General features: G+C 41.4%; 1 protein-coding gene across 8 annotated transcripts in view; it reads left to right on the plus strand.

Annotated features, from left to right (window-relative positions):
* ITGB8 (integrin subunit beta 8) overlaps window positions 1-25,580 on the plus strand; it is a 68,889-nt gene that overhangs the window by 41,591 nt on the left and 1,718 nt on the right. For 2 of the 8 annotated variants that reach the window (XM_037382512.1, XM_037382507.1), the window contains exons 14-15: window positions 7,343-7,472; window positions 7,709-7,815. In XM_037382512.1, coding sequence (XP_037238409.1) covers window positions 7,343-7,472; window positions 7,709-7,800 — 222 coding nt within the window. In that variant the 3' untranslated portion in view covers window positions 7,801-7,815. Of the gene's footprint in view, window positions 1-45; window positions 7,323-7,342; window positions 7,473-7,708; window positions 7,840-25,580 lie in introns of those variants that run through there. The other 6 variants (XR_005103536.1, XR_005103537.1, XM_037382509.1 and 3 more) reach the window with 6 other exon arrangements.

A 25,580-nucleotide genomic window follows, 5' to 3' on the forward strand; every position in this document is an offset into this window, starting at 1 on the left:
AAAAGTTAGCTAATTGTTGATAAAAATTGTATCTTCTCCTTCAAGGATAAGATGTTTTTGCCTACTGTTTGTACAAGAACAGTAACATACAGACGTGACAAACCAGAGGAAATAAATATCGACATCAGCAAGTTACGATTAAACGAAACTTTCAAGTGTGAATTCTGAAGACAGTGTGTTTTCTGCAAATGTCAATTTCCATCATGCTCGACTTTTTAAAAGTTACCTTTTGTACTCTGTCAGAGTCTTGACTGTTGCCATATGGGTTTGTGTTGTGTGTTTTGTTGAATACTGTAACAAAGTGACATGTAAGCATATTCACGTAATGTGACTATGTTTGAAACTATAGCTGCTGTTTTAGAGTGGGGTTTTTTTGGTTTGGTTGGGTTTTGTTTGTTTTTTGTTTGAAAGAGAAATGTGCATTACTACTGTTGAGGAACATTAGCGTCGATGTAGCACTTTAGTGTATTCTAATTTATTTAGTTATGGCCTAGAATGTAGACATGAACTGGTCTGACAAAGCACTGATCTCACTCTACATGTAGCTAGTACTGATGTGCTCTGTGGGAATGGACAAAAGCTGTGACTGAAATATTAACATTGCTATATATTATAGCAACAGATGAAACTATTCAAATGCTCTTAAATAGAGTAAATGGTACTTTTATATTTCTCTCAGTTGACAAATTCCACTGATTTGTCTGCTTTACCCTCTTAGCTTTTCCTTATTACTTAATAAAAATGACTGGATTAAATGAGTGCTTAGTTACTGGTGTGGGTGTATAGTTGTGTGTGTATACACACACACATGCATGCACACACACACAGGTAGATAATATATATATAGTTTTTTATATGTATGATGTCACAAAGATAATTTATACTTGTTTCAACATAAAAACTTTTATACAAATTTTAAGGTATTTGGAAGCTGAGTGGCTGCAGAAAACAAGAGTTTCTCTGTCCAGCAGCATAATCTACATGATGATCACTGCCGGCTGACTACACCTTTGGAGTCAGCAGCACCAACTCCATTGCAAGTAGATAAATTACACCAGAGCTGGTTTTGGTTTGCTAGCTACATGTCAGTGTTTTGCCAAATAAGAGCTTTGTTCTTTTTGTATGACGTCAGACATAAGTCTGATTTCACACACATGCTCTTTTTTTCTTGTAAATTAGTTGACAGGGTTACTTTTTGTGAATTCTTACCTAACCACTTCAGGTTTTGTGACTGTGCATTGGGAAATGTGTCCAGTGTGATGTGGAAAAGAACCTGCAGTTTGGAAGAAGGTGAGGAAAACAGGAGTCTTTTTGTCAAGACAACACATTAACTGACTTCATAAATGTCGGATCAAATTCTGCCTTCAGAAATGGGCAAAAAGTCTTCTAAATACAGTGGGACCAATATAAGCTTATCTGAGAGCAGAATTTGAGCTACAAGGTCAAGTAGAAGCATTTTCTTACCCCTGAAACCTGCTATAGTGGTAAAAGACATGTTATTGTTATATGCTAGTTGGAGAAGTCAACCTGATATGTTAACTTTATACTGCCAAAACCCTACAAAAATCTGACCAACTTCCAATGCACTAACATCTTGCTGGCAAAAAGAAAAAATCATCTCAGAAGACAGTGTGCAGTGTATCATTTTAGCAACATTAATTACTGATACTAAATATTAGTCTGTACTTGTCATAGATAGGAATTACAGAAACAAAGCAGGACGTCTTTATATGCGTTTTTTAGGAATTGATATATATTTGTATTTCCTATTCTGTTTTGGTCCTGTAAATTCCCACTGAAATCTGAAGAGTATACATGTGAAAGGAAGGCAGGACGCAGAACAAATGATCAGTGTTATGTTCACAATTTCTTGGGTCATGGATTAAGTGAGATTGAGAAAAATAATACAGAGACAATGAGCCTTCCATAAATTGTCATAAAAGCTTTAGTTCTTAGGGATTGTTTTTTAAAAAAGGTAAATTGGAGTATTAGATTCTCTAAAGCAGTCTTCAGTGTAGTCCCTGAGCTTTCCACCATACAGGTAGAAGTGTCTCTTTTAAAGAAAAGGGGGTTTCATTACGCTGACCCTGATTTTACTGATAGGTTAATTGTATTATCTTAATTATAGATTAACTCTGCAATCTATCAAGTATACCGTAAACTTTCATTTTCTTTAAAATATGTAGAACGGTTTTCCTCCGGTGTAAATGAACAGATTCTAAACAATTTGTTTCAGTGGGTTAAAGAGAAAAGATTGATAAAGGTTTATCTGCTACAGCCCTTGTCACAGTTCATTAGTATTTTTAAGTGAGTAGGAAACAGTCTGTGGTTGTTTCACTTAACAAAAGAAACAAACAAAAAAAATTAAAATCTCAGCAGAGAATATCTGAGTATATAACAAAACATGTGACTATGTTCTTTAAACAGCATGATAGGTTTTTTTAACAAAAAGAAATCCTCAGAATGTATTTTTCATAATGGCCTTTAAAGTGTTTACTGAAGTGATAGCTAATGTTTTTTATTTTGAAATTAATTTTCACTGTTAGAGTGAGTTAAACTATGTAGGTGGGGGACAGCAAAGCTGTGTTCTTTGTGGAAGAAAGATCTGAGTTGTAACAGCCGTCTTCCAGACACATCTCAGTGCTAACTACTTTTCTTCTGTAGCACTTAGTTGGCATTGCAGTGCTGCCTGTGAAGGGGCACGGCCAGTATTTCCTTATCAGACACCTGCCTGAATGTTTAAAATGCTCTGGTCAATTCGAGCAAGCTCACAGGACAAATTACACTGTAAGCAGCTTGCTGTCCTGAGGTTAAAAAAAAGTATACTTTTTTTAAAAAAAGGTTTTTAAGGAAGGAAAAAAAAAAAAAAAGCTTTTTTGCATCTCCCTCATGGTTTTGCTGCATTGTGGAGGAGGCTAGTGAAAAAGAATAAGCTGCTGCTAATGTGACAGGTCAAGGCTTTTAGAAGGCCCATGGGGAGCTTACACAGAGCAGGATCCTTGGGAGGAGGCTTTGTTTCTAGGGATGGAATCTATCCATGAGAAACTCTGGCTTTGCTTGGTACTTGTTTCCCTCTGCCTTTGACCATGTTTTTCAGAAGAGCTGCTGCAGGAGATGAATAGCCCAACAAAAGCCTCACTATTTAGGGAGCTGTGTTCCCTCAGCACATGACCTTAAATGAGAAAGCAGCCTGTAATTCACAAGGAATTTCCTCGGCGATTGCAGAAGGACTCTGCTTCCTATAGTGCTTAATATGGGAGATGTTAAAGACGAATTAGTTCATATTAATTTTCAATGTATTGTGCGTCAAAGATGCTCATAAAAATGGGTGGGTGGGTGTGTGTGTGTAATGTGTGTAATATCTAACCTCAGAATAGAACATTCCAAACTTCTTATACTGGTCTTCTTCAAAAACTGAAAAAAAAAGTCAAATAATTCAACTGTGTGCCTGTACCCAAAAATATACAGGCAGATTCTGTTGTATCTCATCATTGGTTTGGAGAGTTATTTTTAGATTTGCTCCTGCAAACAGAACACGTGCATGACTTTTCACAGCAGATTTGTTAATGTTAAAATCCATATGTATACTTTTGAAATTCTAGTCTCACTTTTTTTACCTTTAACTGGTTACTTGTCTAACATTTCAGAAATTACACGTTTATGCAATTAAAAAGCATGCATTTTACTTCAGATATTTTTTTTAGAGACTAAAATGAAGAAATGCTATGAATTGATTATTTCCAAGCATGGTGAGTACATTAATAACATTGCAGCAGAAGTGTGTGGGAAAATAGCTGGTTCGTCCAGAAAACGTGCACGTGGTATGCAAGGAATTTTCATTGTGCCCAGCTGAAATTCCCTTACGTTCACAAGGAATGTTGAGAGTGAACCTTAAAAAGGAAGGACATTTGTATAGGCATAGTTTACATTTTATCCATTATTTTCAACTGGATTTATTTTTTCCTCTCAGTGGTGTCATGAAAACCTGCTATGTAAAGTATTCTTCGGACTGCAGTGGAAAAAATCATTTTCCCAGTCTGGTCATATATAATATTTGTTTCCTGCATGGTGTGCATACCTAAATGTAGATGTGTTGCAAACCGTTGGAGTGACCATGTGAAACAGCTTCAGGCAACCGTAGTCCTAAAGCAGCCGTAAGGCCTAGGGATGCCCAAGGCAGAGACACGGCTTGGGTGCAAGTGCAAGGGCACTGCTGCTGGCGCAGGGACTTGAAAAGGGACAGCATCCTCAGCAGGCACAGTGTGTCCTACAGTTCCCCACAGCATCCCCGCAGAGATGGTGCTCTGAGACCACGCTCCATGTGTCGGGGCAGGAAGCCTGGCCAGCGGGCTGGCCAGCAGGGCTGCTGCGGCTCGTGTCCCAGGCGCTCGGCCGCGTGTTGGCACCGCATCGCGTGCAGCCGCGAGCCACAGCACTGCAGCTCTTCGCATCTGTACTGCTCGAGAATCCTTGCACATGACCTAGCAAGGGACTGCCTGTGCTGGTACATACTGTCAACCTGGGTGCTGCAGACCTCCGTTAGAGCTGCTGAGAAGTCTTCAGGCATCTGCCCTTCGACTTCCCACCAGGCTGAGGATGCTCACCAGCCAGCCTTAAGGAATGTAAGCTGTAGCTGGGGAAGGGCACTTCTTCAGAGGCATTTGTGCTGAGTCAGTGCTGAGCGGCACTTACTCTGCTCTGACTGTGAGTGAAGCATAGTGCCAGTGTTCTGGCTGTCCGTTCGCAAGAGAGGGGAAAGATTTATTTGCTAAGCAGAAATGGAGCAGTAGTTAAGAAGAACACTACTTTTTAATGATGATCTTGACACTGCTCCAATGCACAGACATCTCGTGGATCTCACAGAGAATTGAAATTCATGGAGAGGGAAAAAAGGTTAAAATTAGCCAGCGTGAATGCATTTCTATAGCGAGCCAAATCAGTGGGGTTTCGCTGGGTGCAAGCCAGCTCAGAATGGTTGGCCTTTATGGGGGGAGGAAGGGGGGAGAAAAAGAAAAAAACTAAAATAAGTAGATTCTTAAACTTTGGAAACACTGCTCTGGATTGCAAGTTCTCTCTGTTTCCCTTTCTGCACACACTCAAAAAAAAAAAGGTACCTACTTACTAAAAAAAAAAAAAAAAGTCTGGCATTTGTTAAAATAATGGCTTCTACCCAAATCCTAACATTTCATCCTGATATCTATATTGTGTTTGGGCTGTTCCAGTTATATTTTGAAGGTAGATGTAGAAAGGTGAAAGATTCTTTTGGGAAGGCATTAGCATTGGATGAATTCACTGTGCTAGCATCTTCTTCGCTTTTACTTACTACTGCTTCAAAAAATAAAGCTACTTTAAAGTGTCTTATTTAGCAATGGTGTGACAGCTATTAATAATACTACAGTTTTTAACTTTCTATTTAACATATACTACCTTTTGTAAAAAAATATATACAGATAAATAATGTTTCTCTAGATGTTATGCATAAAGAATGTTAGGAAGGGAAGAGGTTTAAAATAAATTTATAACTTCTTACTGTTCATTTTACATTTTAAATGATACCTTTAAATCACTACTTCTGTTTGTCTGGAAATATACTGAATATTTTATTATTTAAAATAGTATACTTTTATAGCTGTTTATTAATTTCAGTTGACTACTAACTTCTATTTTGATATTTATTAATGAGTTGACACTGTAGTATATTGAGATGTTTATTTTTCTATCAGAGCTGTAACAACTATGACATAGCATTATTTTAATGCAACATCATTGTACTTGCTCTCTAAAAAATAAAAATCGGTATTTAATCCATATGGATTTTTCATATTTTTAGTGTTCAATGTCTGTGATAAATTAAAGAAGAGATGCTCACTTCCTTTTAAAAATATAAAGCACTTTCATTAAGGTGCACAGATGTCTGCAAAGGGAAGCATATGACTACAGTCATTTTAAAATGGAATGATACTGTTTCAGGGAAGAATGCCATGTTTATCAGAGGTAGGCACACAGATGGATGCATGCTCTGGATGAAGGTTGGGAAGGTGGGGAGGAACACAACAGCAGTTAGCAATTCATAGGTGCAGCTGGTTTACCTTGCCCAACCCAACTGAAATATGAATGCACCACAAGGTGCTAGCACTTTGTAGGGGACAAGAAGATACTTCTTGTAGAAATACAGTCTATAGATTGATAGGTGATTACAATAGCCTTACTTGTGCGTTCCGTTGTTGGGTGGTAGAGGAGCTGGTTTTCGGGGAAGGGTAAATCACAGATGCCTCATCTGTGCTGCTCACTGCAGGCTTAAGTTGCTTTATGAGTACTGATGAAAGTGCACCACTGGATTGGGAACGTGACGCGTGTTCTGTTCTCAGGCAGTATCAATAATAGCATTTGCTTTGCACAGTGCTACAGAAGCTCTCATGGAAAGGACTACAGACATTCAAAATTTGTGCTGTAAGACTATGATGCCTCAGTAAGAGACAGTGGCACTAAGACACCTGACGCATCACTGGTAAAACTAGCTGTTCACGCTTCTAACATACCCAGTTTTTGCTCTGGGGGTGAGAAAGAGAGAGCTAGAATCAAGTGACAACTGATACATGCTCAGTCATCACATCGGTTAGTGTCCAGGACTTAACAATGTAATAGAAAAACTCTGGGAAAAGGTATACATCAAAACTAGAATTTAAAATAAGTATCACAAGGATGATCTTTTCATCTTTGTTGCTTCTTCTATCAAGGTATGGAACATAATCCCAATATGTCTGATGAGACTGAAGGCTGAGAAATTTCCTTTCACAGAGGCAGGAGTCATCAGCCTTCACTGACACACGGAGCAAGCACATGCAACCAGTCCTATGAAATGAGAAATACAAGTTTTCCTGAAAAGCGCTTTATCGAGGGAACATTAATGTTATCTCCAACTGAGAGAAAACATAAACCTAGGTCTGAATTTCAAACATGTGATTTAAGCATGAAACGTGAGCTACAGACATAGGGTTTAATTTTGCCATTTGATAATAATCTTGAAATCAAGGTTAGTGTTAACACTTCAGTTGCCTATAGACAGTGATCCTGGCACCAAGGTGTATTGCATACCCTGCATGTTATGGAATAATGGTAAGTGATCTGTATGAAGTCTCTTTTTTTCCTTCCTGTGTCCTGAAATCCAGCAAGTAAATCACACCTATATACCTTAAAAATGTCGAAATAATGACAGATAGGGTTTGTGACACTAGTGCCATTGTATTTAATCAAATGTTATTCATATCCACGAAGTTGTAAGTGAGGGCACAACAGTGCCCTAATTTGGCTCTAATGTAATGCAACTGCTATTTTGTTGCAGATACCATTGACAAGAAAAAGACTTGCTGCTCAGTCTCTCCAAAGAGGAAAGAAACCTAAATTACAGCCTCTAAAGCCGGAGGAGGAAAGAGATCCTGATTTCAGCCATTTTTTTGACACCAGTCACGTAGGTGCATGCTATTACAGAATTTCTCTCCCTGCATGATTCCCTCTGTGGTAGGTGTAGAATTTGATCCAGTATACAGAGAGGGTGGCAATAGGGACAGACGGTTTGAGTGAAGATCTGAATATGCTTGATGACAACCAAAAAGCAAGGATTAGAATTATGAATAAAAACTTTGTTAACAGACTTATTTAAACTAGTAAGGAATTAATCTGAGAAGTGGGTGGTTTCTTCTGCTTTCAGGTCTACAACAAAGACAAGAACCTTGGAAATACATTCCTGCTACCCTGGGTTTAAAACCAAACAGTTTTAAATGTATTGTATTAATTAAATAAAGAATCTGGTTTTACAGAATCCCAAATGGTCTGAAGCTGTGTTTAGAGTACAGGTACTGTCAGTGTGGTACAGGGGCTTCTGGCTGCTCATCTTCTGCTTGGGAGTCTTGGGGTGGTCCAGGCTGGGCTGGGCTGTATAGAGTTCGTGTTACCTAGACGTAGGCTGCCAGTCTGATTTATTAGCACTAAGAGGGCCCAACATTACCATCTCCTGGCCTGTCATCCCAGGGAAACTTCAGGGGGTGGCAGAAAGCAGTATCTTTTTGCAAACCATTTTGTCATCTACTCAGCCCAGAGCATAATATGGCCTCTGACTATTTTTTTGGCCTTGAACTGCATGATTCATGAAGGACAGTTACTGTTTAATAAAGATGATGTGTATGCAAGCTGATAAAACTAAATGATTAACCACAAAAGCATAATATTGCCAAGTTATATCACATATGCTTATTGAAATCAGTGCATCTGATGTATTTCTTTCAGCCTTGCAGTTTGCCAAGTCCCCCTTTTGGGGCCCGAAGTCTCATCCCTAAGCCTCCTGTTTATGCCTCAGCAATCTGCAGAGCCCAGGACCTGTTCCTGAGGGAGGGTCCTCTGCTCTTAAGGCTTCTCACAGGAGCAGCCTTTCCCACAAACTCACATCTGACTCTTTAACCTTTGACCATAGCCTTAACACATCCATCCTGAAAGCATCACCAAGGCTGCTGTAACTTATGTGGCCAAACTACTGAGGAGCCAGGGGACATGTCAGAGGATGGGTCTTCCACAGAATTTTTAGACACACACCTTCGCTTTACTCTGCTCTGGACAAAGCATGAATTTCAAAAACTTCTGAAACTCAGACGTGGGGATCTCTAGATTATCCTTGTCTTCAGAAGTGTTTAAGGTCAGCTTCAGTCCTTGAATCAACCTGCAGCTGCACCCAGGTTCCGGGGGGGGGGGGGGGGGGGGGGGGGGGGGCGGAAAGCCAACTAAAATAAATACTTTCCGTCTTTCTCAGCTTCTTGTGAATCTCTCCATGTCTGAATTGGGCTATCAGAGAAAATTTCCTCACTGTGCCTTCTTTGAAAATTGCAGACACTGAATCAGAGGGCTTCATCAGCAAACAGCTGATGAATACAGCTTTTTTATTTTGGGGCAGACAAGAACAAGTTAAAGTCTGTAGTGCAAAGCTAAACGGAGCATCTCTGAACCTGGTCAGGCACAGTCACATTCCTCTGCTCTTTTCCAATGTTAAGTCATGGCTATTTCTTGGTGAACTAGCCAGTCCTCAGATACCCACAGGGATTCTCCTGCTGTAAGCTTCTGCAGGGTGTATGCAACATACAAAACCCAGAGACACATTTCCTTTCCAGTACCACCATTCCAAGGGCAATTTCTATAATTTGTAAATATTTCTTTGTGTATACCTTCATATGTGTGTGTGAGTGTCTGCATATTCCATCCAAATTAACTTTTCCTCAGCATCAGCGAGTCCATCTCTGATTGCTAAATCGCCTGTCAGACTAAATTATGTACATGCACTATGTCTACAGGTATGGTCTCACATACCTTCTTTATATGTATTTAAAATGGGATTCCTACCATAATTTCCGACGCATAGCAGGATCTTCCTTTAAAATTTCCTATACATATCCCAGTGTCTGTTAATACCTAAGCTGCTATCGTGTTGAAACCATGACTTGAAGTGCTCCCCAGTGTTCATCCCCTTGAGTCTTTGTGCATGAAACACAGATGCAGCACCTTACACAAGGATTCTTGGTTCACAAAGAGGTTCTAATCATTATGTTAAAAATAATAAATCAATATTTTTTTAGTCAGTTTATTCCTCATGCCTTTGAAAGTGAGGTCTTGCTTTGTAAATAGGAAAGAACCATTAGGTCAAAAGAAAGAAAAGATAATGCATCAGACCATTTTGCAACCAAAAAAAAGTGGCATTCTCAGAAGGAAGATTTATTGTCATATGACAGACTGAAAGTGTTTCACGCTGCCTAAAATGAAAACCACAGAGATTAAATTCCAAGGGGAGGAAAAAGAAAAAAAAAAAGGGGGAAAAAAGAACAAAGAAACCTTTAGTTTCAACTATTTTGTCAAAGGTTCAATTCTGTGAAATTGCTGGGCCTTTGTGGTTTAGCTGGACTGTGTTAGGAGTGAACACGCTGAGCATCTTTGAATAGTGAGTCCGTAAGGTCCCCTTTGAGATCAGATACAAACCAGATTAGTCATATTAATATAACATGTGTTATATTCCTTCTTCAAAAAAAATTGTATCTTACAGAACCTGTTTGGCAAGCTGAAACGTAAGAATCTTTATTTATTGTCTTAGCTGATGTTCCCTCTTGGATTTATGCTAGCAACTATTGTGGAGTGTTCTTACATTTTCTATTTATCCCTTTTTCACTCACCAAAAAATAGTTTGGATTTTAACTACATGAAAATAATGTATAATACACTACATTCCTGTACTACCCAGGAATTTTGCTTGTCTAGTTAGCTGGCTTTTTGTCATGTGTTAATGTACTCAGTTATTTTTTGGGTGGAGAAAAAAAGGAAAATTTAACAAATGGCTGTCAGCATCACATGAAATGTCTTGAAAGAACCTGTGTTACTGAGGTTTAATTGCTATCAGTTAAGCTATTTGCTACCTTTGATGACCTAGTTCCTATGGAATTCAAGTGTTTTTACCTTGCCAAATTTTACTCCTTACTTGGTCAGTGCCCAGCTACTGGTGCTTGCCCAGGCCAGTGCAGGTACTTGCCAGCACAGTGAGGTCTGTGCTGTCCTTTGAACCAGCAAGATAAGGGAATTGTTATTCTTCAGAAAGCTTTGGCAAAGAAGACAGTACTATAATTTTGCCATGATTACAACTCCTGGGTTATTGACGTTTTATTGGATATAAAATTTATAGTCAATTTATACACAGCTACTCCTGAAGTCACCAGTATAGCATACCTGAAATCTTGTTGATTCTAAAGGATTTTTGTATGAGGGACTTGCTTGAAGAATCTGTTTGTTTGTGGTTTTTTAAATTAGAATCTTTTTGAGATATCCCTTGGAATGATATTTTTCAAATACTCCATTTCCCTAGAGTGCTTCCTTACAAGATGTTAAAATAGGATTTCATTTACAGTATTCACAAGGAAGGTTAGGTGGCACTGTGCCTTTCTCACCTTAGGGATACAGAAGCGACGAGTGCTCTCACAGCACCAGAACCATGTTCTGACAAGAGTATGTACTTTTTATACCAGTCCCCCAGGAGAACAGCCAGTTTTTTTCAGACCTAGAGTCCACCTAGCCCAGTGTGGCTGTCAGCAACAGTGGAGACGAGCTGCCATGGGAAGTGTAAGTACACTCCCAGCATATATTACTTCCCTGAACATCCAGTCATTTTTCAGCTTAGGGAATTTCCTACATCTGATTAGTTTATTTAATCAGTAACCCTCATTTTCAGGTATGTGCCATTGAGCTTACCTTAAAAAAAAAAAATCCACCGTTTGGACAGCTGCATGAAGAACTGCTTCCTTTTGTTTTGAACCCAGCATTTTGCTTGGCGGCCCATACCTCCTGCATTCAAATGAAAAGCACATTTAGCCCTAGCCTCTCTCTTCTGTAGAACTTGTCACATCTCCCCAAGTCACCTTTCCTGGACTGTAGTCCAAGCATACATGGCCATTCTTTATGCTGAGGCCTTCCTTATCTTTGATCATCTTTGCTGCCCTTTTCCGATACTCTCCTATCACTGGCATCCTCCTTTCCTTCCTTAAGGATGAGTAAGCTATTTTCAAGATTCTAAATGTAGATGAACCACCTATTTACATAGGGACATAGTGATGTGATTTTTTTCTTCTTCCTTTTATAATGCTTCCAATTTTTGTATGACTTCATTTGATACAGAATTTTCATGTCTTTCTCCTTGACAAAAGTCCTATACTAAATTACCATCCTACCACATTTAGCTCTGAAACCACTGAATGAAAAAGCTGCTCACTCACAGCTATCTTGAATGCAAATGCTAGCAATCTGGTTCCCCTTTCATTCAAGCAGAATCTTTCTTTTTCATAGCTTCTGCTTAGTCTGCAAGTAGCACCTTTCCAAGTGAAGCAGAAATCTTGTCCAGATACCACCCTTCTAGCATTACAGCTCTGCCTTTCTACTCCTCTCTCCAGTCCTGCACAAGGTACAGTAAATATTTTAGAGAAAGTTCCCACCAAATTCCCGGTCTCCATCTTTTTTTTTTTTTTTTTTCAGAAAAAAAGATCTTTTGCCTCCAGAATTTCCTACCTTTCCTCTTCTTCATGAGATTGATGCTCACCTAAATACTACCAGCTGCAACCCACAGCCTCTGAGGTTTACCAGCTTTACACTAAGCAGGCAAACATGTTTCTCTGTATGTCTGAACCTCTGTACATCTGTTTGCTGGATAAGAGCATCTTCCTCTTTTTCCCTTCCTGCTGGACATCCTAATTCCAGAGGGGCACTTGCATTAAGAGAGGGCACATATATAATCAAGCTAAAAGAAACTTGTTACTGTAGTCATGTTTCCTTTCACTTGCTAGTACAACATCCCTGGATATCTCCTCTGTCAGCCTGGTTCTCAGCAGTACAATGCTTTTTTGAAGGCTAAACTGTTCAGCGTCCCCAATGTGTCCTCAATTAACATCTCCATTAGCCCATTTTCCTCTGCGTCAGCTAGCCTACCCTGAGACCCATACACACACATGCTGCGCTCCCCGCAGGGGACGCACTGTTGCAAGTCTCCCTCTCCCCCTGCAGGAAAAGTACTTCCAGTGCTCTCCCTTCCTTCCTTCCTTTCACCTTTCCGAATAGGTGCAAGAGCAATTCCTCAAACAGTCTCTTTTGCCAGCTGCTCCTTCTTCCATTAACCTTCCATAGCACAAAAAACCCAGAAAGCTACCAACCTCTTCTGCTCCTGCTTCTATATGACAGTGAAAAAACTTGTCCAGCCACTTACTTCTAGACTCCTACTCACTCCATACTAGAGCTGGCCTTAACAGAGTAAGGCACCTGGGCCTTGCCTTTAGCTTTATACCTGTGGCTGGCTGGTCTCTTCCCACTCCCCCCCCTACAAACTCCTCCTAAACTGGGTTGCTGTCCTTGAATGCCCTTGGCTGGCTATTTAATTGCCTAATTAGCACCTTGGCACTATGCAGAGGGTTCTCGAAAAGGGAAAATTTCTTAAATGTGATATTGAATTAGCCCTACAACCTGCAGAGTTGTAAGAGGGATGCTGAAACAAATTTTGTTTAAGGAGATTATAAGATTTACAACTGAAGTGATTGCAGCACTTTTAATTTTCCTGTAACAGAGCTATGTTCTTTAGCTCCTCACTCAGCCTATTACTTCTTTTCAGTTCTTCTACCTAGTTAGTCCACAACTTCCCACAATGGGGAAGGTACCTATAACATCACAATTACCCAGCAAATCTGCTGCCTGGTGGCTAAATTTCTCTGTCCATTTGCCATGCTTCATAGCACCACAGCTCCTTCAGTGTCTAAGCCTGTGCATTGATTCTGCATCCTTTGGGATCTATCCCTTCCTATCTCCAGAACTTCTGCAAAAGTATTTTCAGTGGAGGACAGAGGGGGCAAACAACAAAAAAACCCAGCCTCAATCTGTGGTTGGGTAATTTAGATTCAAACTCGGTAGATCTTAGAGAAAGGGTCTAGAAATCTGAAGAGATTTCAGAGTTGGGGGACCAGAGATAAGGGATTATGCCTAAATAGCAGAGATTAATGTTTTATATACGGGCCCTAAACTGTCCTGCTGTAAATGGTATCATCTGATAAGCAGGTCATTTGGTAAGTGAGGCTCCCCGAATTATAAGATGAATTTTTAATTAGACACAACTCTGGCAAGGGCAAGATTGTTTCTAAGACAAAAACTGAAATGAGACAGAAACAAAGGTGCATCTGAAAACAGTTAAAACCAGGATTATCATATCCTCTGTTATACTGACTATCACCTTAGAAATGGCCCTTTGGGGGTGGGAAATCATTATTTCACTCCTAGGCTTTGACAAAGTCTAAAGTTCTGATCTTAAGAATTTTGGCAGAGATTCCTCCAACTTTTGGCACAGCACAGGCCCAAATGCACTCCTACGTTTGTTGAATCCCAAGAAGTGGAAAATTGAAAAACAAGAAAAGACTGCTGGGATAACTCTGAAAGTAAAAGTCAGCACAGCGGGTATCTATTAAGATATTTTCCACAGTATGAATCTCTAAGGCTTTTCTGCATGGGGTGAGTATTTGGATGAAGGTAGACATCTTGACAGGCTGGAGGAATGGGCTGACAGGAGCCTCATGAAATTCAGCAAAGGCAAATGCCATGTCCTGCACCTGGGGCAGACTGACCCCTTGCACCAATCCAGGCCAGGGTCTGCCTGGTTGGGAGCAACTCTACTGGAAACGATCTCGGAGTCCTGGTGGACACAAGCTGAATGTGAGACAGAAGGGAGCCCTGGCACCAAAGCAAGCCAACAGCATCCTCGGCTGTATTAACAGGAGTGTAGCAAGTGAAATGATGGAAGCGATTCTCCCTCTCTGCTTAGCACTCATTAGACCACATCTAGATACTGCATCCACTTTTACGGCCTCAGTTCAAGAAGGACATTGAGAACCTTTAGCAAGTTCATTGGAAGGCCACTGAGGTGGTTGGGGCTGCAGCATTTGCCCAGTGAGAAGAGGCCGAGGGAGCTAGGACTGTTCAGCCTTGAGAAGAGGTGGCTTCAGGAGACCAAAGAGCAGCCTGCCAGGCCTATGGGGAGTTTATCAAGAAGATGGAGCCAGCCTCTTCACCAAAGTCCACGGTGGGATAATGGACATAAGTTGAGACAGGAGACTGAGACTGAATATATAGGAAAAGTGCTCATTCTGAGGAAATTAAGCATCGGAAGAAGTTGCTCAAAGCAGCTGTGGATAGGAAAAGTGCTCATTCTGAGGAAATTAAGCATTGGAAGAAGTTGCTCAAAGCAGCTGTGGGGTCTCTGTCCTTCAGAGTTTACAAAACCCAGCTGGACAATGTCCTCAGCAAACCTGTTTAATGCAGTGTTCACTCTCCTTTGAGCAGGAGGTTGGAATAGTGACCTTGCAAGGTTCCTTCCAACCTGAATAGGTCTGCGAATCCATGATAAATGTGGAGCCTGCTTAACTCCCAAGATGTTGTTGTTCTTCCCTTCCATTACCTACATGTACTTCAAAAGGCTTACTGTATGCAAGTGGTAGGCCTTCTGCTAGCAATGGTTTACTAAGAGTCTGCTGAGAAGGAAAAGCTGTGATTTTGAAACTCCTTTACAAAGCAGACAGATATTCATTAAAGAAATAGCTATATAAGGAAGCCAAATACAGTGAAATTTATAGCATATGTTGATTTTTGTATGTGTATTTCTCATCTGGCCATGGATGAGTTTTGCTATCTAAAGCTAGGGACTGTATTCTGCGCTAAGGCATGTAAAAATCCCCTTAGCTTCAATGGGAATAGCATATACATAGCTGAGGGCATAGTTTGGCCCATAGTCAATAGCCTCCTAAAAGCTTTTTTCCTATTTTTTTTTTCCTTGCAGTATTCGTCTTTTTCCTTTCCAAAGGTTCTGATGTCATTCCTGTTGCTGCAGTTATAGAGTTCAATTTAGTGGGAACATCTTTGAAGTTTAATTAGATTTCTTGAGAAAGAGCATGGGTAATCTGAAATACAAATTCACAAGATTGCTTCAGGCTAAAAGTGTCATGCAGCAATATTAGACCAAATATTATGCAATTGCTCTGTAATTCATGCTCTCTTCCCACTCACGAGTTGGGTTTGAAAAACTTGTGGAATATGTATGATATATCAGAGAAGTGCCAAATGCTCCTCATATAGTCCATTTCCCCATTTCCTATGGAAAACATCCCTTCTCACAATCTTCCCTTTCCCACATTAAGTTGAAGTTTGTCCATTACACCAGGGTAGCATCATCCATGTCCATGGAGTTGCAAAGCGTAACTTGGTTCAACTGCAATTTAGAAATACTGTGAAGGGTACTGTCAGTTAATAGGGAAGTTGAAGGGGATATTACACACGCATGAGAGACGCCACCACAGGCTGATGTCCACCCTATGTTGGCAAAGCATGGAGTACCGGTGCAGAAAATTTTCTATACAGCATCAACATTGGCCAGAAGTGGAGACTGCCACAAGGCATGAGAAAATAACAATACAGGACAAAATGTGCTTAGGCCTCATCTCACCGGCACCAGCTCCACAGACGGGATAGCTCCTGTGGCTTTCCCAAGAAAAGCCTCGCCTGTACGTGAGATCTGTTCTGACTGCAGCATCCAAGGGCAGGTACAGACTGCATCCATAGAGCAAGAAGATAAAATATTATAAAATAGACATAGCTGGCATCTGTGCCCTTTTTCTAGACACACATAAGTGATTATGCAGAATTATTCACATGACTATAAAAACTTGAAAATTGAACCTTACAGCTGTTCTGGTCTTGTCTGTCTGCTATGGTGCTTGTGGTTGGTGTGAAATCACGTCTGATTTGCCTCTGGAGGCAGGGGCAGAGGGCAGGGAGAGGAGGGAATGAGATTACACACGCACATGCCCATGTGTGGTGGTTTGGCGCTGGCTGACTGCCCACCAAAGCTGCCCTGTCACTGCCCTCCTCAACCAGACAGGCGAGGGGAAATACAAGGAAAGGCTCTTGGGTCGAGGTAAGAACAGGGAGATCACTCCACAGTTACTGTCATGGGCAAAACAGACTTGACTTGAGGGAATTAATTTATTAACATTCAAATTGTTAAAAAAACCACCTTCCACCCACCCCTCCCTTCTTCCCAGGCTCAGTCTCACTCCCAATTTCTTTACGTCTTCCCCCTGAGTGGCAAAGGGGGACAGGGAATGGCAGTTGTGGTCAGTTCTTCACATGCTGACTCTGCCGCTCCTTCCTCCTCACGCTCTTCCCCTGCTCCACCATGGGGTCCCTCCCACGGGAGACAGCTCTCCATGACTTTCTCCAATGTGAGTCCTTCCCACGGGCTGCAATTCTTCACAAACTGCTCCAGTGTGGGTCCCTTCCACGGGGTGCAGTCCTTCAGGAACAGGCAGTTCCAGCGTGGATCCCCCACGGGGTCACAAGCCCTGCCAGCAAACCTGCTCCAGCCTGGGTTCTTCTCTCCATGGGGCTATGGGTCCTGCCAGGACCCCGTTACAGCACGGCTTCCCAGGGGGTCACAGTCTCCTTTGGGTGCATCCACCTGCTCTGGTGGGGGTCCTCCGTGGCCTGCAGGTGTAGATCTGCTCCATTGTTAACCTCCATGGGCTGCAGGTGTAGATCTGCCCCACTGTTAACCTCCATGGGCTGAGGGGCACAGCCTGCCTCTCCGTGGGCTTCACCAGGGGCTGCAGGGGAATCTGCTCTGGCGCCTGGAGCACCTCTGCCCCCTCCTTCTGCACTGACTCTAGTGTCTGCAGAGTTGTTGCTCTCATGTAGTCTCACTCTTCTGTTCCTCTGCTGCAGACTTTTTTTATTATTCCCCACCTTTTTAATGTTATCCCAGAGGCACTACCACCATCGCTGATGGGCTCAGCCTTGGCCAGTGGTGGGTCCATCTTGGATCCAGCTGGCATGTCCTCCATGGGACATGGGGGAAGCTTCTGGCATCTTCTCACAGAAGCCACCCCTGTAGCCCCCCCCCCCCCCCCCAAACCTTGCCACACAAACCCACTGCACCACGCTTTACTCAGGTGACCCTTCACAAGGCACACTGGGCAGTGCTGGGGAGAGACACTGCATCCCTCCTAGCATCACTTTACTCATGACCAACAAGCAAGTGCCTCGGCTTTGAATGGAGTGTGGCATGGAATGCTTTTATATTACAGCAGCATCTTGTTTGCAACTGCAACATTTTCATCCCAGAAGATCCTGAAGTGTATTTACAATCTCTAAGGTAAAATTTACTCATAGTAACTTACTGTTAAGCCATAGTCAGTCTTCAGTGGAATGAGGACAGCAAAGCTTGCATCAGGCTTGTCCCAAGACGTGACTGTCTCCATGGGCTGAGCCCAGCCATGCTCATCTTGAAACACCACAGCCACCGAACAGCCTAACACTGCTGCACTTGAGGAGGGGGTGCTGAAAGAAAGGCTCTCCTGGCTGAATTGCTGCAAAAAATTAACTAGAGAAATTGTAAGACCACAAGATGAAATGTCATTGACACACCAGCTTTAACAGCCCATCAGCTGAGCAAAGAGCAGGGCACCTCAGTGGTGGTGCACGTCCTTGGTTCATGTCTGCTCAGCACTGTCACACTGCTCTGCCAGGGATGGGGACTCCAGGGCCACCTCCTCCCAAACCCTTTCCTTTCTTACTGAGGCACCAAGCAGGCGGGACCCTATTAAGATATCAGGAGACTGTATGTAGCCTAGAGTTGCATGGCCACAAGTCATTACTAACATGCACCGAACAGTCAAGGAAAAAACAGCTGAGTTTTCCATATAAAAACCTTGAACTGATACAACAGAAACCATAAAATGGGTATGCATGTTGCTCAAGGTCATACAGAAATGTTTCTTCTTTTTTTTGGTCTGTTTATTTGTTTTCTCCCTCTGGGCATCTATAGCATTGCCTAAGCTATTGAGATGCAAGAGTAAGATTTTTTTTTTTATTAAATTGGGATCCTAAAGGGGAAGCTCTTCTCATAAATTCTTGAGGTGAAAACAACTGCAGGGATGGGCATAACAGAGGGAGAGACTTAAGCCCTTAACTGCTGTCTGATAGTTTAGAAAAAAATATTTTGGCAGGGAAAAGTATGATTACAAGAAAGCTTAATCCACTGTCAAATATTTTACCGTATTTCAGAATCAAATTACAATCTCCAAGCTATTTTAAACATTAAACAGAGGAATATAACAGAGAGATTATATAAACAAAGCAAAATGTAATGCTGCTCATAACTTTAGGAAGGCACTCTGACACTACAACAGTGAAAGCGGGGGGGCGGGGGGGGCAGAGAGAAGGAAGATACACTAGATATATGTATATTCTTATTAATGATTTTCTTTTCCTGTCAAAAAATGGACTGATTGATAGTCTAAAGTGAAACTGCAGTAATGTTGATACTTCAAAGAAAAAAAATATATTTAAGATCTCTCAATCTGGTACTAATTTCCCATCTTATGTAATAAAAATGTCAAGAATGAGGCTAAAGAATAGTATTGAGTTTAACTTAACTTTTTCATCTGTGCCTTCTCTGATGCTTTGAGATTGCTTTTTAATTATTAAAAAAAAAAAAAAAAAACAAAGAGAAAGGTAGAAGTACTAGATTAAGACACAAACTGACTATTTTTCAAAAATAGCATTATTAACTTGATTTGTAAAGGACAGCTCCAATAAAACATTTTTTAAAATAAATTCTAAATTAATGCACATTCATTCAACCTTCCTTAAAATTCAAGCTAGAATACAGTACATACCTGTAGGAATTGGAACTAATGGAAAATAGAGTTGCAATTAACTTTGCAATGTTTAAAGTTAACATAAACCAGACCTGCTTTCAGTTACTTTATTTGCTGTATATTTATAGAAACACATGTCATCAACTTACTGGCTTATGTTTTTCCACATTTTCAAGCATGAGTGCAACAGCTACATCTTACAAAACTCAGCCTCTCTGTAACTACTCCTGTCTAATGGGTCAATGTATAATTCCCTGGGCAGGGTCTGCAAGGAGGAGACTTAGAGAGGTGACCAGTGACCCACATCTTTATCAGCAGGTCATGATGATGGCAAATCATGTGGTTGCAGTCCATGATATTTCCTTTCTTTAATGAATATAAGGAAATTTAAGATCCCAGAAGATAACAGGAGGTGGGATGGTATTTCTTAAAATAAAGGGAAAAAAGAAAAAGAACACTTTTAACTTTTTTTTTTCTTACAACTTAATCCTGCAATAGGTTGTGTACTAACCTGGAAACAACAGGCACAAACCACTCCTGAGTCCAGTGTTCTCCATATTGGCAAAGTGCAGGTTCTAATGTCTGCGTTGTTCACTTTGCAACAGGATAGTAAAACGGAAGGGCGAAATCTCACAAGACTTAAGTCAATAGCAGGTCTCTCAGGTCAATAACACTACGCTTTCATCAGGTGGACAAGAAACTCAATGTTGCAACCCAGGAAGGTAGCCACCTAAGGACAGCTTATACTGGCTTCCTTTGCACTGTTTTGTCACTGGTGTCAGAAGAGCCCTTTGTGCCTCCAGCCAGGATGTTCACTTGTAAACTGTGTAGCACAGACCTGTCATTTTGGCATTGCAGGGAAGGTGACAGCAGTGTGTCATGAGTAAAGTTGTCTCTACTGGGAAGCCACTTGGCTTGTTTCAGATGGACATGAGCCTTTTGGGTGACCAGGAGAACATGGCTTTGAAGCAAAACATGAAAGACACCAGCTTGCCAGTACAGATGCGCTCGTTAACTTCCTATAGATGCCATATTTACATCCCACAAAGCTATCACACATTTAAGTATTCACATGACAAATTAGCACACCATGAAAAATATTAACTATCCTGAATACATTGCCCAATACTTTGGTTTTATAACATGTTCCAACTCTTAGTCCATAGTCACAGTCCTTTACTTAGGCAGTGGTAGGAGACCTGCAGTGCCTTTCTTCTAGTGGACTCATGGACATGAACGTTGCACTCAACTGTTACTTTTGAAACAGGTAATAACTCTGATAGTTAAGGAAAAACAAACTATTAAACATTAAAAAGCCAGGTCCATCCAAGCATCATTCAGTGTTAATCTAAGTGCCATTTACAAAACTGGAGTTACGCCATAATGAATCGGGGCTCAGAGCTATGCACTGTAAACAGATGGTTGTAACCAAATATATGCTTTGATTTACACAAAGGGATCTGTTGCTGTTTGTGGGTTGCGGCATCAGTAAAGCTCTGAGAATACATTAGGGCTCTACAGTATATTTATTTTATGGGCTCTATCCTCCTGACAATTGCTTTAAATTCTTTATGAGAAATAAGCACTGATAGTCTAGAATGGAAGGCTATTATGCTCAAAGCTTTAAATTCAGGGACACCAAAAACCTGCTCATTTTGCCTGCAGTTTCAGTAGATCCAAATAACTCTGAGTGTACCTTTAACTCCGTTCAAACTGGGGTTACTAGTTGTACCACAAGGCCAGCCCAGATCCTGGTTTATCACCCGTTGTGCCGTGGGCAGCATAAGCCCCAAACAAAAAGGCAGTCCCCACCCCAGGTGTCCTCTGAAGTCAGGATGATCCATTTGGGATGGTATGGACAATAGGAGCATTGGTTTGGGGGCATTCGGTAGTAACCCTGGGGTGACAGGTAGGAACCCACTCTCCATCATTTGGGGAAGGCCATGCAGACAGGCACAGATGCATGTGGAGCAGTGGGAGGGCAGGAGGGTAGAGTGCTGCATAGGACCCACCCAGCCAAAAAAAACCCCAGTTGGACCTCTCTGACCTATCATGCTTTCCTCCCCACTTTCTGTAGCAGCTGGTTTATAAACCAGGAGGAGGATGAGAGCATCATAGCAGTGCCAGGGGCCAGGGCCAGCTCGGGCCAGCTCAGGAGGAGCCCCATGGGGGAATCCCAGCCCCAGCTCAGGATCTGGGCACTTCAACCAGTGCCCCATCATCACGGCCCCTCTGCTCAGCAGCATACACATGAGCCAGCCGCTGTCCTCTCTATTAGTGTATCATACTCCTCTTTGCCTCTTTTTCTGTATTTTAAATGTTCTGAGGAGAAAGAATGAGGATTCCTAACTCATATGCCTTCTATAGGAGAGCCGACTTGTGCGCTAGAGACTGATGGTGTGCTAGGACTTTTCTTCTCCTTACAGAAAAGTGAGCTCTTCTTTTATGCTCATGCCTTGGGTTTGTGTAGGAGTCTTTGGTAATATTAAGTACAGGATTTTTTTCAGTTTCATCCAGTGGTTTTAGGTCTCGGGTACTACTTCTTTTCCCTGTCAAGGGGATCCCTCCTCCACACATGAACCGGTCAGCTATTCATACAAATACTGTTTATTCTTCTGGTTTTGAATTATGCCTATTAAAGAATTTATTTTGCTCTAAGAGCAGTATCTCTGGGATTTGGAACTGGCCACGTGCCACCGTTTCCACATGCAAACCCTTGGAGCTACTCTCAGCCTTTCCATCACGGCATTGTGCTTCTACAGCCTTCATAGGGACTGTTATTTATCTCCTTGTATTTTGATGTGCATCTGAAACTAGGCAACTGATTGTACCTTTCAGACTTTAAAATAAGTCAAAAAAAATGAGTAATGGATCCGATGAAGTCTGGTTGCTCTCCATCCACCAGAAGTCTCCTCATCTTTCCATGTTAACCCCAGCAGCCTCTCTTGTGTCCCTGGTTTTTTTGGGTGGCAGACCAGAGGCTGAAGCAATGCATGCGCTGATCATCAGGCTGGTGTGCTGACAGGCCAGCCACAGCCAGCTTGCGGAAACAGTAAGGGGACACTGCTGTTTCCATGTCTTCTGTCCCCAGGTACCATTTTATTCCATCCCAAACTGGGAGAAAATTCTATATTTAAGAACTGTAGGCTGCTGTCATCTTTCAGAAGTTATTAAAGGCAAATGGCCAACTGAAAAACTATGTGATCGTGCAAATCTCTCTTTCTCCTGTTTTTTTTTAATTGTTATTTTTCAGAAAACCACAATAAAAGTTAAATCAGCAGTCCTTAAGCTTTTCTGTGTGGTTGATCTGAGCAAACAGTGGTGCCCACCCACTTTGCAGTTGTCACTAGGTTTGTATCTCCCCATGAAAACAGTCAAAATCACAGCTGAAAATGGAGTTGGGGAGGAGGGGTCCCATATGAGCAACAGGCTGCCAGTAAAGCCCATCAAAAGGATGCTGCTGCTCTTGCTGTGTATTATTATTGTACTACCAAGGTTGACTATCATCCTTATATGTCTGCATTTTTCGAAATACTGCTTATATAACTACCAACATATCTCACTGGAGGTAAACATCATAGCTTTACATGTTATGACTTACAGAAATCTTACCCGCTTTTCCGCAAGGAGGAAAAAAAGGTGTGGATCCAAAGAATGTCAGCAAAAAAAAATAAATCAAGTAATTACAGTACACTGAACACCATGAAACAGAGGCCTTGAAACAAAATAGGCAATGTTGTTTCAAAAAACTCAACTGGGAAATCAGGGACACTTTCATAATTTCAATGTTTAGACCTATTAATTGTAACTTATTTTTTTAAAAAAATAAGTATTTGGTCAAGAAGCTTAATTTCATTTTCTTAGTCCTTTATACTTCTACATGTTCAGCCATTTTTTTTTTCTTCTTTTTTCTTTTTTTTTTCATGAATCTCAAGACATTGGAGCTGCATAAGCAGGAGGGAAAACAAAGTTCAGTGTTATTTCAGTTGCTCAAATAGTTGTTTTGGTTGATTGATCTGTTAAAGCAGTAGTGTTTGCAGGAAATCATAAATAGTGCAATGACAAACTCTACTTCCTACTTGGTGTATGACTTTGGTTTTCTAGTTTGGTTTATTAGACTGTAAATAACTACCTTGCACCTGGCTTGATTTGTTTATTCCCTTGCATCTGAAGAAAAAAACAACCCAGTTTTGCAATAGTTAAATAGAGCAATTGTGCCATCCAGTGGCTAGCTAGGTTAACTCATTTCTTCTCCTTCCACATGACCATTTGGTATTTCTTGTTTCTTATTCAGAAAGTCTGTAATTACTGTAATTTACAATGTTCATTCTATTGCTGCATCCCATTAATACATTATAAACATTTATTCTAGTCACACTTTTTTTCTAATATCCTACTCGGGCTGAAGGCTCAAAAGAGAAGAAAGATGTGCCATATACCCTTCTGGATGAATAAGATTAAGTTACAGGTTACTACACATCCTATCATCAAATGTCACGGACCATCGACAACAGTGAGCCAAGAAAAACAGCTCTTGACCTAGCTGGTCTGCTGTGCCCACAGACCATGGCAGAACCTTTGCTGAAGTGCTCCCAGTACAACTTTTTGTAATAATAACCGTAACTGAGTTTATAAATCGGTTTGTGAAATATCTCTGTGACTGAAAGGAAAAGTCAGAGGGGGCAAAAAGTATGACAAAATAATCCTGCAGTATGATTACATTCCTATACGATCAGTCTCACTCATTTCACCACCATAATTTCTAAAGTAATTCTGTGGAGACAAGGTGAGATCTGGTGCTGCCCGAGTCTGTACTGAGTGCAATGGGAAACATGGCCATGAGTCACAACTTGGGAAAGGTCTTCTCATTTCCAAACCAAAGTCCACTGTACTCACCGCTGAGGAGAAGGAGCTTCCTGATTGCAAAGGTTTGCTGACGAACCACAAGCCTGTTTTGGGGGGAAGCCTCATAGCGCAAATCGATTTCTGGCATCCACGTGAAGCCTCCGATTTGGACGAAAGCAGCACATGGGAAAGAAAATAACAAGCAGAAGGTGCTCAGTGGAGGGGAAATGCAAGGGAAGAGGCTCAAACATGTATAACGCTACGCAGTTGCTATGGTGTTGAAGAAGGGGAAGGGATTCTGATGGACTATGCTGGCTCCTTGTTCCTACTACGGTGCTTTGAGACTTTCCATTCCCCTGAAACCGTAGCTTTGTGCAGGTAAAGTTGCACATCCCAGGGACCGTCACCTTGAGAAAAAGTGCGTCATCAAGATAGAGCGGGGTCCTCATGCTGTGAGTGCAGCTCACGAAGGGAAATCTCACTGTCCCAGCGTACATCACAGCTTGATTCTCGTACAGGAGCCCTGTGCTCTCCATGACCCTGGCAGCAAAGGGGAGGGGAATGCCTGGCCGCCTCTCTCTTAACAGACAGACCGTCATCTATTTTCACTTGACTTTAGTTGCAGTTTTTCAGTTTCCTGGTCTCTGCACAGTCCAGCTGTGGAGTCCTTCCAGGAGTGGCATAAACACATGCTGTGATCCCAAGCAAAGCACCGGACTCCAGCTACAGCAGCCAATCCAGTCCCCATTCTGGAATGTCCTCCCCATCCCCCTTCTCCACTGCATTCCCAACATAGGCGTGACTCACTGTATCTCAATGTGGTTCTTCGAGGATTATTTCCCAACATATTTTCTTGAACACAAGCAGCAATTTCCCCTATGCCAAGAAGAACTTCCAGGGAAATCTCTGTGTAGTGCTGCCCTGCCTTCTGGGGACATGAATCACTGCACATCAGTGCCTGAAGTACTCCGCCATGCTGTGATACGAGAGATTAGTTAACATGCTGATAATCCTTTTGCTACAGAGACACAGGAAGGCTTTCCCACAAGGAAACTCTTTGATCTAAACAAAATTATATCTTGGCCTGAAGTTTAGAAGGTGGCTATAGATTTAGAGAGTGTCGACTTCTAGAGGGCCTATCTAAGAAGGACTTCAAACAACTTTTCTCCTGGCAAGAATCCAGCATTTTCAAGGCTTCTTAAAAACAAGGCAGCGAAATCACTGGTCGCTTTTGAAAATGTTGTGTGAGATACTTTGCCCGTGATGCACGCAGCGCATTTACAAAACAGTGCTTGTTCACACCATGCCTCCACACCTGGAAAGAACGTTCATACTACCGCTTTTATTTTAAATATCACTAGTTCTTCATATGCGAGAGAGATTACATACAATATACTATATATAGATTATTTATATTACGTTATGCTATGTTATGTTGTATTGTATATATTACATTGTATCGTATTATTTATAATATAT

The sequence above is a fragment of the Falco rusticolus genome, chromosome 4 (assembly GCF_015220075.1).
Source record: "Falco rusticolus isolate bFalRus1 chromosome 4, bFalRus1.pri, whole genome shotgun sequence".
Classification (NCBI taxonomy): domain Eukaryota; kingdom Metazoa; phylum Chordata; class Aves; order Falconiformes; family Falconidae; genus Falco; species Falco rusticolus.